This window comes from Xenopus laevis, chromosome 3L (assembly GCF_017654675.1).
Source record: "Xenopus laevis strain J_2021 chromosome 3L, Xenopus_laevis_v10.1, whole genome shotgun sequence".
In the NCBI taxonomy this organism is placed as follows: domain Eukaryota; kingdom Metazoa; phylum Chordata; class Amphibia; order Anura; family Pipidae; genus Xenopus; species Xenopus laevis.
In genome coordinates this window covers 25,438,500-25,453,320 of record NC_054375.1, presented here as the reverse complement: position 1 = coordinate 25,453,320, position 14,821 = coordinate 25,438,500, and the positions used below count along the sequence as shown (strand labels likewise).

The following is a 14,821-nucleotide window of genomic DNA, read 5'->3' as shown; positions in this document are numbered from 1 at the left end:
TACCGCCATCGCAACACATATGAAAAGGAATACACGTGGGATTGGGGGTAGCCCCCAAGTCACCCTTCACCTTGACATGATACTGTAGCAGGTTCCACTGAAGCGAAAAAAAAAGGTTATTACAAACAGACTCAACATACACAACCCCAAACCCCCAACCTTTCCCCCCTCCCGGTATCCTCCCCAAACAGTATAGGAGATACATCATTCCCAGAATAACTTTATAGAGTGAGAGCTGACAACTGTAACCAGTAACTAGTCCATCAGTATTCACCCAGTCCTGTGAAACTGTAGTGGCACTTCCCGTTATGGAACCCAAAGGGCTTCGTAAAACTTGTAGAGTAATCAACCCCAACAGTCAGAGAGTTGCTCCTCAATGGACATTATACTGACCCTCAAAGTAATATACCACCAGAAAAGTGGCCGACTGCGGCAGGACACAATGGGGTGCAAGCGACCCGGATACTGCCCCGAGGGGCCCACCCGCCCCAAATAGAAGAAACAGGGGGACTGCCTCACAAGGGAAGCAGGAGGAAATATGTCCAGACGCTCCTTATGACCTGGGGGTACCCCAAAACAAAGTACTTACGGTACCCTCCGGGCCAAATAGATCCATACTTCATCAGGGCTGACGTGGAGGACTTCCTTGCGGCCCGGGCGGGCTCCGCTGCTGGGCTCGAGGACGGTTGTCCAACCAGTGTTGGACATTACCTGGCTGCTCAAAAAGCTGCACTTTGCCCCCATCTGTAATCCGCAGCTTGGCCGGGAAGATCATGCTGTAGGGAATCCCCAGGTCTCGCAGGCGTCTCTTTACTCCAAAAAAGGTGTTACGCTGGCGTTGCAGGGCAGCAGAGTAGTCAGGATAGAAGGACACTCGAGCACCCTGGTAGTAAAGATCACCTTTGGCTCTTGCAGCTTTTAATGCCGTATCCCTGTCGCGATAGTTCAGCAGCTTTATGAGGAAAGGTCGCGGAGGGGCTCCAGGGGGTAGGGCCCTTGTGGGAACCCTATGGGCTCTCTCTGCCACAAATTGCTGTGAAAATATCTCAGTTCCAAGCATCTCTTTGAGCCAGTGCTCAGCAAAGAGTTCAGGAGTCTGACCCTCACTTTTTTCAGGCAGACCAACCACCCTGATGTTAGAGCGCCTTTGACGATTCTCCATGTCCTCCATGCGGTCAGAAGCTTGTTTCAGCAGTTTATGCATCTGAGTAATCTCATTAGGCAAAGGAGCAGTGCGATCTTCCAAGGCCCCCACACGTTCCTCCACCTCTCTTGTTCGCTCCCTGATATTTTGCACATCATGTTTAAGCAGCGAGATTTCAATCTTCACTTCCTCTATTTTAGTAGTAAGGGCTGCTGTCAGAGAGGATTGGCATGTGGAAATGGCGGCTAGGACATCCTGCATGGTGGGTTCTGTGCTGCTCTGCTCCCCTTCCTCCATGCTGCGTGACTGCTGGTGTCTAGAGGGGGAGGTGCGTGCACCACTGTGAAGGGCGCCATTATCCCGCTCCTCCTGCCCCAGCTCGGCTTCTACAAGCTCCCGTGCCTTAACTTTGTGGACGGCAGGTTTGTGCGTTGCTTTTTTAGCTACAGGGGAGCCTGCGCCGTCAGTCGAGTTGTGCCCCTGAGAGACTGACTGCTCCGGAGAGGCAGGGGAAGAGATGCGGACGCCATCTTGCTTGGCGCTGCGGGCGTACTGCTCAAGCTTAGCAGCCGTGTCCGAGCGCACCCGCTGGGCATTATGAGCGCTCCGCTTCATACCTGGGGCAGTGCGGAGTCTAGAGAGCCGATCGTGACGGCTGTATCCGGCGTTCGGGTCAGTATATGGGCTGCACAGGGTTATCGCTCGACGGAGCTCCTCAGTAATGCGTCCTACCGGCTCGGCATGCTGCTCCGCCCCCCATTTTTCATACCTTTAATCCGAAAACCACAATTCTTTTACGAACAATTGACACATTCGTATGAAAATGAAGAAAGAGAACTTCCATTGACTTCTACATGACCTTGACAGCTTTTACTTGCCGTTCTTTTGTATTCATAGATTTTATGGTTTTTACCATCACGGATTAAGTAACTATACAAAAAAAATTGTTAATTTGTGCTAAAAAGTAGTATGGTTTTTACCATCACGGATTAAGTAACTATACAAAAAAAATTGTTAATTAGTAACATTTTTTTGAGAAATGAGCGTTTTATGAACTTTCATAAATTGGCCACTTAGATTTCCTGCCTTTTATTATGGATGTTAATTTAGCAAAAATACGCAAACATTTTTTGTTGAGTCTAAGGGGCCCATTTACTTAGCTCGAGCGAAGGAATAGAGGAAAAAATACTTCGAATTTCGAATGTTTTTTTTTTGCTACTTTGACCATCGAATGGGCTACTTCGACCTTCGACTACGACTTTGAATCGAACGATTCGAACTAAAAACCGTTCGACTATTCGACCATTCGATAGTCGAATTACTGTCTCTTTACAAAAAACTTTGACCCCCTAGTTCGCCACCTAAAACCTACCGAAGTCATTGTTAGCCTATGGGGAAGGTCCCCATAGTCTTTGCTATCTTTTTTTGGTCGAAGAAAAATCGTTTGATCGATGGATTAAAATCCTTCGAATCGAATGTTTCGAAGGATTTAATCGTTTGATCAAATGATTTTTCGATATTCGAAGTCGAAGGATTTCAATTCGGCAGTCGAATATCGAGGGTTAATTAACCCTCGATATTCGACCTTAAGTAAATTTGCCCCTAAGTTGTGCAAATTTCCCAATTATTTAATGCTTTTGTATAATTTTTTTGCCGTAATTTTTGGCAGGTTTTTGGCCTTTATCATATTTTGATTTCCACTGGCTCAAAGGTGGAAAATAAAATGGGTTAAGCAGGGTAATGTATTACACACTGGATAATAGATTCTAACAAAATATTTTGGCACCCAGTATAAAATGCATTAATGCTATGATCTGTTACGAATGTGAAAAAAGAATTGAACCCAGGGGCGTAATTACAGAAGAAGCAGACCCTGCAGTTGCAGGGGGCCCAGGAGGTATAGGGGGCCCTATGAGGCCCAAATAATGAGCAATTTCAGTATATATTGGTAAAACAGGACAACCTTTGGATATGTTGGGGGTCCTAAAATTAATTTGCTGCAGGGCCAGTAATATCTAGTTACGCCACTGATTGAACCACAAAATAAATGCCAATTAGAGGTGAATTCAATTATTCTAATGTAAATCTAATTCTGATTTTAGACATATTTTATCCTAAAACAATATGCTTCTGAAAAATCCTGTTAGGATCTGAAATTTAGCCAGATATCAGTTATCTGATAACAAGGACTTTCAGGTAATTTTACTCGGTTTACTTGAATGGTGAAAAAATCTCATTTTTCAGCTGAAGATAATGAATTATAATACACAAAAGCCATGAATATCTTGTAAATTATATCCTTATAAACGTAAGTTCTGATGTCATCAGTTATAAACGGTGAGTTCTGATGTCATTTCTGTCACATGACTCACCTCCGGCCTCGTGTTTTTATATGGTCATGAAACTCCTCGATAACTTATAATATCCTTATGTTTTACAAGAGGGGGTACTTTATTCACTATATATTTACAGTTTAGCATTAAAGAGGAAGTCTTGAGTTATGCTCGAAAACAATTATTTTTTTTTAAAAAATGTTTACCTTAATTTTATAAAGACATGGAGGACTATTTATCAAAAGTAGGATTTTAGTGGTTTTAGAGATTTTTGAAACCACGGCTAAACTCACAAACTCTAAAACTATTCGATTGTTAGTAAATGGGCCCCTAATCTCATACATTTTCTCTTAAACATCAAATATGATTGTGCAATTTTTGCAATTCTAAATTCATAAATATTTCTACAGTCAGGAAACAAACAAAAATTATATCATTATGTATTAAGAAATTAAATTCATGAGATTGGACACCAAAGTAATCATTCAATCTGGGTACTCAAGACCCAAACCAATCACTGATTAGTGGATTGCACCTTTTGACGTGGGTCATTTGTGAAATTCTTCATACGAAACCTAATCTGAATCTTTATTTTCATATTAAATACATTTAACTAAAAGGCATTATCTGTGAGCAAATATTAAGCACCAATAGTAGTTGTCCAGAGCATAAGGGGTTCCGATTCAGATCCAATTTAGCTGAAACAAAGAATACACATTTTGCAAAAATTGCCTTGGATTGGCAAAACGCTGAACCAGATCTTGTATTCAGCGAATCCATAGTTGTAACAGAAAAAAATGCTAGTGAGTGATACATAAAACAATTTAAAGTTTGCATATTGGTCTGAGATCATAGTCAGATGGTCCTAGTGGTTGGAATTCAAAACAGATCATTTGAATTCCAGGATAACGTGATTATTTTTTCATACAATTCAGACTGTCTCTAATTACACAGCAGTTCAACCAAAGGATCTCCTTTTATCTACATAGCATAACCATCTGAGTTTGTTCTCCTGTAAACTGTACAGGGAATAATGCCTCTAAATATTTCATAATTCTCAAAGAAATATTCTGGACATTTTCACGCTTTAGAAAATTCAAGCACCAAGTAAAATAAACACCCAGATTGAATCACTCTGTGCTTTTTTCACATTAAAATTCATCAAGAAAATTTTCAGAAGCAGTTTCAGATTCTAATAAATCTGTCCCGTATTGTCTTTTGTTACTGTACCAACATAATTAACGATTATGAGAAGATCAAGGGGCACGTTTATCTAGAAAAATAATTTAACACTGCTTGCCACAATGGGGAAATCCATCGCTCTCAGTGAACATACCTAGAGCCATATGCACTTATTTATGGAAAAACCCAAAAATATAAAAAAAGACAAAAATCTTGAAAAACAGGAATGCAGCAAATTCACATTCTGTCCTTCATTCTATCCTTCATTTTCAATTAACCTGTTAAATATCAAATTTATCTTAAAAACATGATTTGAAACATAGCTAACATTTTGAAAAGTCAACTCCCATTAGCTTCTACATGAGCTGGCCAGCTATGAAATGTCAATTTTTTGCTTAATAAATCTCAGAATTTCGCCTTTTGGAAACTTGAAGTCGAATTTGCAATTTTCACTATAGAAAAATGTAATCATGGTAAATCTTTCCAGCCCTAAAGCTCACTCAGTGCTACACAACAAAGCCCTGTTACATTTCAACATTATTATCTTCTTTCTAAGGGGATATACGTATAAAAATAACTGTTTTTTGGCAGTCGTTTTATAGGTTAAAAATCTAAAATCTAAATGTTTTAACTCCTCCCAGTTCATGCAAAGGATATCTGGCCAGTGAGCTCATTATCTTTGTATCAGGGAGCTGTAAACTTGGCAAATTTCAGTCAACATTTGCAAATGCTAGTATATACACCCCATAAATAATTCATAAGCAAACAAGCAGTTATGGTTGGCATTTGTATATTTGTGTGGTGGGTCTGTTACCCTTGGGATAGAAGGCATTTGCCTCTACCAGATTTATTTTTATCAAACTAAAAAAAAGGAAAGATCCCGAATTTTCCCAGAAAGCCACTTATTTTGATCAAGGGAACTAAGTGCTATAATACAAGCAAGTCTATCAACAGTCATAAGTGAACACGGGGATTTATTTATATTTGAAAGTTAAAGACTGAAATTCTGCAGCCTCCCCGGAGCCCATGTGGTGTTCTTATGTAAGTATAGCATTGATTATATTTTTTTTATGTGTCAGCATGTTTGACAGCGCAAAGGCTGGAATATATTAAAATATCTGTGCAAAGCAGGTGAGGAGTGTCACACAGTCTGAAAAGCTAAAGCTCTGAGAAAAAAAGTGGGTTGCTGGCATAGGAAGTTTATTTAAAGGACCCAAAAACATGTTGATTTAGAATAAATTCTCTAATTTGGAATTTAAACTGTAATGTGCTTGTTAGGACTCCACTTACCTTTGCAAGGGGTTTCAATGACAGGTCCCCATGCCTGGCAAAAATTCCCCCCATGAAGTAGGTAAATAAACCACTAACTGAGTTTTCCAGCCAAAAAACGCAAAAAGGAAGTTGCTTGTCCCCTGCTCACCATCAAAAAAGACTACTACAGGTATGGGAGCTGTTATGCAGAATGCTCAGTAACGTAGCTAGAGGGGGTGGGCCTTGGTGCGGGACATGCAGCCGGGCCCACCGCCCCCCTCCATACGCCCGGAATTCCGCCAGAGTCAGTGGCGTGCGAGCTGCCGGGGGGCCATGAGCGGGTGCTGGCCCTGGCCCAATCGCACCCCCTGCTCCCCTGGTAGTTACACCACTGAGACTGCTCAGGACCTGGGTATTCCTGGATAATGGATGTTTCTGTAATTTGGATTTTCATGCCTTAAGTCTTTAAATGCCTTAAATCATTTATACATTAAATAAACCCAACAGGCTAGTTTTGCCTCCAAAAAGGACTAATTATATCTTGGTTTGGATTAAGTACAAGGTACCGTTTTATTATTACAGAGAAAATGCAATCATTTTCAAAAACTTGGATTATTTGCATAAAATGGAGTCTGTGGATGGCGATCCTGTAATTCAGAGCTTTCTGATAATGGATCCCATACCTGTATTTCATTTTCCCATTCTTCATATACCTTAATGTCCCCTTCTCCTGACCTTCCATATCCTTTCCCCTCCTACTGTGCACCCTGAACACAGAATTTATTGCCCAGCCTATACTTCATTCAAGGCACGGGCACAGCTTACACCAACTATTAGTACAGACACTAGTGCTCTGTGTATGTTTCTAAGTGTTGCAGTTTTGCATCAATTATTGCTCCAACACTTGCACCATCCTCCTATATATACATGTTATATATATATATATATATATATATAGATAGATAGATTGCTGTTGTTTTCAAATATACTTTTGTACAACCCATTGATTCATGTAAAACAACAGATTGGAATCTCACAGGAGATGCGATTGATCAAGACAATTGTTACCCTACAACAGTTGTTGAAATGTTCTCCATACCTGGTCTAAAATAGAACATCTAGCAATCTGATATTGTCAATGCATTAATATACTGACTGGCTCTTTCACTTTGGCACAGTTGGACTAAAGGTGCTCGTATTAGATTGAAATGCAGGTTTAAATGGGTTAATGATCTGTATCTATGTATGCATTGGGCTACATACTCCATGCAAGATTTGGCTTAATACCAACCCCCTTTTTAAAAAACATAATCGGGGGCAGATTTTGCTGTAAAATGTCTACATGCAATCTGTTTTACCAGACAAAAAGCTCCCTGCAGACATCTTGAATCCACACCACAACTTCCATATCAACCAATATGGTTTAGAATCAGTGATTAACCATATTTAAAATACTACATACTGTATTTAGGAGAATCAAGGAGGCCCACCGATAAACAGCATGTGGACCCGTGTTTAGGTCCAATCCTTAGGTTAAAATATCTGCTCTATATACTGCCAGTATAAACTTCCCCTTTAATAAAGTGACTCTCTCTCTCTCTCTCTCTCTCTCTCTCTCTCTCTCTCTCTCTCTCTCTCTATATATATATATATATATATATATTTAAATATATATATATTTTTTTGTTGTTTTTGATTAGGTCTATATGAATATTTGATTAGGTCTAATTCTGCATTTCAAATTTTTAATTTTGCAATCTGCAATCTTGGAGATTAAGGATTGATCAAACTAGTAGGTATCTCTATGGATTTGTTGACATCAATGGAAGCTTTCATCATTTCCTATTACTCATTTGGCAATCTCTACTACTAGTGTTATTGAGAACACTCTACTACCAGACTAACTCTAGTATTCTCTATATAAATCTGGTCTTATAGTGGAAAATGAACCACCTGAAACCTCATGTTTGTAAATTGCCTGACCCTAGGACTATAAAAAACTAAGACACACACACACATACACACAAGCTCATTTAGTCTGAAAAATAGCTTATCTCATGTCTGAAACATATTGGAAGGTGTGGATTTTTTGCTTAATTCTAAGCATAGGTTGTAGTTAACCTGAGTACATTCCAGGAATCTCATAGAGATCACTCAGAGACTTCCACTGACGTCAGTGAGCTCATCATGAACATGTGTTATAGTGACAAACAAGGAATGTTATCTTCATGTATAAAAAATGAGCTTTTAAAGGGAAACCCTAGAAACTTAACTGAGTCATTTATGAACAAATGTCAGTATTCCAGTGAAGATGAAAAGCCTTTAATGACACCTGATGATCAACTGTAGCAACAATTTTCACTTGGTTTTTTATCAAGCTCAGGAACCTAAACCCTAAATAAGAGGTCTAAAACGTAAAGCTTGTAACAAAGTCTCAAGTGATAAAAATGCCCAAATGCATCAACAGTTGGCCACAAATATGTTCTGTTTTATTTTAACATTATTATTTTGTTGACAGGAAGTTAAAGAAGTTGTACAGGAAATTCAAAGATGAAAGGCCAGAACCTGATGAAAGCAATTTAAACAACTCTAAGGAACCTCAACAATGGGTCCGTGACTATGCACTTGAACCATTTACTGGGTTGACACCAGAATATATGGAAATGAGTGAGTACAGATTATATTTTTAAATCTTATATTTGTAAACAAAGAAAAAATTCTGCCAACTGTGTAAAGTCATATATATTTAATAGAATAAATTATAATAAATGAATAGTTAGAAAAGGCCATGAAAAATGAGTAATATCCTGTACATTGTCTGTATTTAATTTTTTTTATCAAAAAGCATAAACCCCTTTCACTGCGGTACCTTTAAAATGATCTTTTACTTAAGTGTTGCCCAGTTTTGTCAAATGTAACATGCCAGGTATTTGTTTGGTGTGTTCTGCTGTACCTGATGTACATATACAGATTCACCAATTTGTGTTAAAATAGTTAAATCATTCAAAGTAGTTAGTAGATTATTGAGAAGGCTGGGGACCAGAAAAAGATAGGAAAGGACACATCAGTGTCATGGCTTCTAGTTAGACAGCCCCATCAAACATAAGCTCATTAATGCAAGATGTATGATCTTAAAGGGTACACACACCTGCAAGTAAAATTCCAAGCTATCGATAGGAGTAATGTGGTACCAGTCAGAAGAAAGTGGTTACAGGTCAGCTGTTTGAAAGCAAATGTTTGGTTGGATACATACATAGCTAAGTTGTTGAAAAGCCCAAAGTCCATTAAGTTCAACCCCTCCAAGGGAACTTCAATGCATACTGCATACACACACACTCATACCGATCTATCTAGCCTTGGATATTATGCTTGTCCAAGACATCATCCAAGCCTCTCTTAAAGGCAGTAAAAGAATCTGCCAACACAACATCCCCGGCAGTGCATTTCACAACCTCACGGTCCTCACTTTGAAGATACACCTACACTGCTTCAAATTAAAGTGCAGTTCCTCAAGTCTAAAGGAGTGACTTCTGGCACTTTGATCTTTTCTACAGTATGTGGAAAAAAGATCCCCCTCTATATGAATGTACATGTAAAGAGTAATCATGTCCCCTTGCTAGCTCCTTTCTTCAGAGAAATCAACCTCAACCTTGACCATGACTCATTTGTGCCCAAGGGAATGCTGTGCTGCAGATAAAAAATCTGGCACAAGGTGCACAACTCAGCTGCCCTCTTTCTACCTTGTGAGTCTGAATGAATTAAGGGGATACAAAAGTGGTAATAGAGAGTACGCCTATGTCCAACCCCCTGCCTACTCTCTTGAACAGAGTGTTGTTGAATGCAAACAAGCAGGTAGTGACTGCTCTTTGCAAAGGAGGTACAATACTTATTAGAGAATCCTGTTGCATTAAAATGGGCCACTGACCATAAAGACTAATGGTAAACATTTTATGAAGCAGTGTAGATAAGAGTCCATCCATGAACTTAATGAACTACAGCTCCCAAAATACATTAACCATTAATAAAATTATGCTGGGAGTTGTATATTTGGGAACCCAACAGTGACCAGCAGTATTTTCATCTCTCAGTGAGTCCTGTAGACCTAATTTAAAAAATAAGTTATCAAAATGTTACTGGACAACAATGTCTAAGAGTTTAAGGCACCCCTATATATTGTGCATCTAAATGATGAACCATTGTGACCTCATATGTATTTCTGTTTTATAAAAAATGCTTTTATCTGTGGTTATATGGCTTGGTAGCTCTAAATGTGTTAAACATTATAAGCAACTGTATAACTTCAAGATGAAATATTGCTTTAATTAATTCCTATAAATGTAGCATCAATCTTCTGTTATTTGATTCTGAGGATCAGACAAAACCAGAATGAAAATAATAGTTCAACATTAAAGCACTAAATAACAGAAGCATATTTATTGTCAGTGGACACATTATTACCTCTTCTTTTTCACCCACATAAACCACATCTAATAAAGTGTTTTTATTGGTACATGGACATATTATACTTGATATAGTTGACAATGTGATTCATTGTGTTGACATTTTACTATGATTATAGTGAATTCGTTTTTTCTTTCTTTCTTAATTTGAGAGAACAAAGTTGCCATTGTCGCGATGTGTAAATAAAAATAAATATATATATATATATATATTTATATATATATATATATATATATATATATATATATATATATATATATATGTTTTATATGATTGTTTTCTTCATTCTGATGCAACCCTACATTAGATGACCTATGAGTAACCCATGCTGTGAAAAGGTTATATTAAGGGGTGAAGCTATTAAAGTATTAGCTAACTTGATCTCAAATTATTATCCTGTATATCTCAAAGTAGTTCTCTGCATACAGTACAGTACATGTATTATGCATTGCATTGTTATTAACATCATTACACAATAAATGTAGATGAAACAAGCCATGAATCCATCAAGTATAACCTTTTTCTCAAATAATTCTAAGGTTCTAAATCAGTAATCCCCAACCAGTAGCTCATGTGCAACATGTTGCTCACAACCCTTGAATGTTGCTCTCAGTGGCTTTAAAGCAGGTGCTTATTTTTGAATTTTAGGCTTGGAAGCAAGTTTTAATTGCATAAAAACTAAGTATACTGCCAAGTAGAGTCATCTATAGGCTGCCAGTCCACATAGGGGCTACCAAATGGCCAATTACAGCCCTTATTTAGCATCACAAGAGACTTTTTCATGCTTGTGTTGCTCACCAATTCTTTTTACATTTGATTGTCACTCATGGGTATAAAAGGTTTGGGACTCCTGTTCTAGATAATACAGAGAAAGCAAAAATAAAAATCTTATCTGAGACTACTATTTGACACAGAATATTTGTCTAATAAAGTCACCGAATTATAATTTTAGATTATTAATACCCGTATGCATAAGATTAATCGATCAACGAATGACCTTTGTTGTCTGATAAAAACATACTTTGCTTGGTACATTATAAAGGAAGATTTCTATCAGCTGGTAACTGTGCTGGTACTTCCATTTTATTGTTGCCTACATTTATTACGTATATCATGATCTTTTGGGATTTTCTGGCAAGCCCAATAAGCCCAGTAATGCTCAGTAAGTCAGTAAGTCAATAAAAAATATATATACATAAATATATACAGTAAATAAATTCAGTATAAGTATATATTTTCTTTTTTAGTTTCAAAGCAACTTCTTTGCAATTACACCAATTATGTCTTTCATCAACAATCTATTGTAAGATCTTAAAAGAAAAGGGTATTTGAGGTTGTCACCTTGTAGGATCTTGTTGAAAAGGGGACTTTTTTTCTATTTGGAGTGTACCACTTAACAAAAAAAGAGAATTATAATTTCTAGATTAGTTTTGAAATTGACGGTTATTGGCTTTGATCGTTCCAAATGCTACTTGAAGGGACACAATTTTGGGAAGTGAGAAAAATAATTTTTTCCCACAGCATGACACACTTTAAAAGAAGAAAGTAGGAATATCTATCGCAAATACACTGTTTTTAGGAAGATAACAAACAAGGGAAAGTTGTGCTCACCACTATTTTTTAAAACCATTAGGCGGGGGTGCAATGAGGGTGTGACCACAAAATACATATAGTCAACTACAAGAGGTCCTCTGCACTCAACCCATTATCAATATATTTAAGACAGCGACATTTTGTGCATACTGCTACTAAAAAATGCCTTACCCTTTAAACAACACAGGGATTGTTTGTCCATATATTGCAATATATTTAAGCTGGCCAACTACGTCAAAGTCATCCCATATCTGGCCAGTCCTATGCTTAATTTTCATCTGATTCATTAAGAATTCTATTGCTTAATTATACATTTTACAAAGGGACTAAGTTTTACCTGCAACTTACTAGCTGTTAGTGACCAGCTCCATGTTGTAGCTCCCACCCTTCCCAGCTATAGTCAGGTGATCCCACTGGTGTCTAGTAAAAGGGCAGCCAAGTTTGGGAGTTTTACTTTGAAAGCAGCTAGTAAGTTGCAGGTAAAACGTAGTCCCTTTGTAAAATGTATAATTAAGCAATTGAATTCTTAATGAATCAGATGAAAATTAAGCATAGGACTGGCCAGATATGGGATGACTTTGACGTAGTTGGCCAGCTTAAATATATTGCAATATATGGACAAACAATCCCCGTGTTGTTTAAAGGGTAAGGCATTTTTTAGTAGCAGTATGCACAAAATGTCGCTGTCTTAAATATATTGATAATGGGTTGAGTGCAGAGGACCTCTTGTAGTTGACTATATGTTTTTAGGAAGATAATTATTAGAGATCTGCCTGTTTACTGTGAAAGTCAAAACTATAACCACAGGTAAGATGATCTGTTTCATGGTGCATTATGGATTTAACACCCATAAACTGGACCTAGGCCTAGAAGTTTAAGTAGTAAAAAGTAGCCACAACCACTCACCCCTACCTATTGAAAGCCTCACTCACTAATAATCTACCCAGCACACAGATATATAGCTTGCTCCCCTCAATTATTGATTATATCAGTTCACCCATTAGGACTCCAGTATACTATCATTTTGGCCTCCCAGTAGCATTCGAATGATCAAACCCAATAACTGCACTATATGGGAGTCCCAATGGGTAACCTGATATAATCAATAATGGAGAGGAGCAAGCTATATATCTGTGCACTCGGTATACTATTAGTGAGTGAAGCTTTTAATAGGTAGGGGTATAATAATTGTCAAAATGCCAGAATGACAATCCAGATGTTCCCACAGGTTAATAATGCCATTTTGGCAACTTTTAAAACAATATTGATTTATATGGCAGCTGCAACCAGGCTGCACATTAAACACTTCCCTCTAAATAACTACAGTGCAAGTTTCACAATTTCTTATATGCAATTAAAGTTACCTCTCCATACCATAATTTAGTACAACATACATTTTATTTAGTCCTTAATAAAAGGGGGGGTCCACCTTTCTGTTTACTTTTAGTATGTTATAAAATGGCTAATTCTAAGTAACTTTTCAATTGGTCTTCATTTTCTATTACTTATTGTCTTTGAATTATTTGCCCTCTTCCGACTCTTTCCAGGTGTCAAATGGGGGTCACTGACCCCATCTAAAAAACATATTCTCGTTAAGGCTACAAATGTATTATTATTGCTACTTATTATTACTCATCTTTCTATTCAGGCCCTCTGCTATTCATATTCCAGTCTCTTATTCAAATCAAAGCATGGTTGCTAGGGTTACTTGGACCCTAGCAACCCTTGCTAACAATGGCAAACTGGAGAGCTGCTGAATAAAAAAGCTAAATCATTCTAAAACCACAAATAATAACAATGAAACCAATTGCAAATTGTCTCATAATAAAACGCTCTACATCATACTAAAATTTAATTGAAAGGTGAACAATCTCTTTAAAGGGCATGTAAAGGCAAAAAATAAAATCCCATTTTTACTTTCTTTAATGAAAAAGAAACCTATCTCCAATATACTTTAATTAAAAAATGTGTACCGTTTTTATAAAAAACCTGACTGTATGCAGTGAAATTCTCCCTTCATTTACTGCTGTGGTTAGGAATTGTCAGATGGTCCCTAACGGCTGAGCAGGTAAACAATCATACTTATGAACAGCAGGGGGAGCCCCTGCCTTACTTCCCAGCCATGCAGAACTCAAGCAGCTTTGTTTATGACGATCCCTAAGCAGCCCAGACCACACTGAGCAAGTGCACAGTCTTAGTCTTGCAAAGATGTATAACAAAGTTACAAGATGGTGAGCCCCTGTAGCCAACTTTGAAAGCATACATTATTTGTTTGATTAGGCTTGTGGTGCAGTAAGTTCATGTTTAAATTTAGTAAACAAAATACAACATTTCTAGCCTTATTCTATTTTAGACTTTACATGCCCTTTAAGATCACAGCAAAGCATAGGACAACTACTCCAGCCAGTGCTAAGCTGGTAATGCATGTTATAAGAGATGCAGTTAAATATATTTAAGCAAACAGAATTGATTTCTTGGTTTAGAATTCAAATTCTTAGAAAACCTTAAACAAACAGAAGATAACCCAAATGTTCCCAGGAAAATTAGCATAAAACAAATGAGGGGAAAAAAAAGAACAAATTATTAACTGCACTCATTTGTGTCTAAGATCACTGAATAAATACTCACAATAATGTGACTTCTGTAACGAATGGACTGGCATGGGACCGTTCCATTGAAGGTATAATTTTAACAGAAGCTTTCATCTTCCTGAGTATGAAAGTATGAGTCCATTTAGTCTTTGCTTGATTAGGTTTATTTTTGGTAAAAGAAAATCATTACTGGTGTCTTGTTTTAATCTATTTAGGAATAATGAATGATGTTTGTATAAGTTGTAGAGGCCTCACACTGAGCACTT

At 37.5% G+C, this 14,821-nt stretch overlaps 1 protein-coding gene across 1 annotated transcript in view; it reads left to right on the top strand.

Annotated features, from left to right (window-relative positions):
- Window positions 1–14,821, top strand: part of ano2.L (anoctamin 2, calcium activated chloride channel L homeolog) — a gene marked incomplete at its 5' end in the record, with an annotated part of 172,548 nt that overhangs the window by 121,843 nt on the left and 35,884 nt on the right. The window contains one exon of the mRNA XM_018251979.2: window positions 8,429–8,577. Coding sequence (XP_018107468.2) covers window positions 8,429–8,577 — 149 coding nt within the window. The remainder of the gene's footprint in view (window positions 1–8,428; window positions 8,578–14,821) is intronic.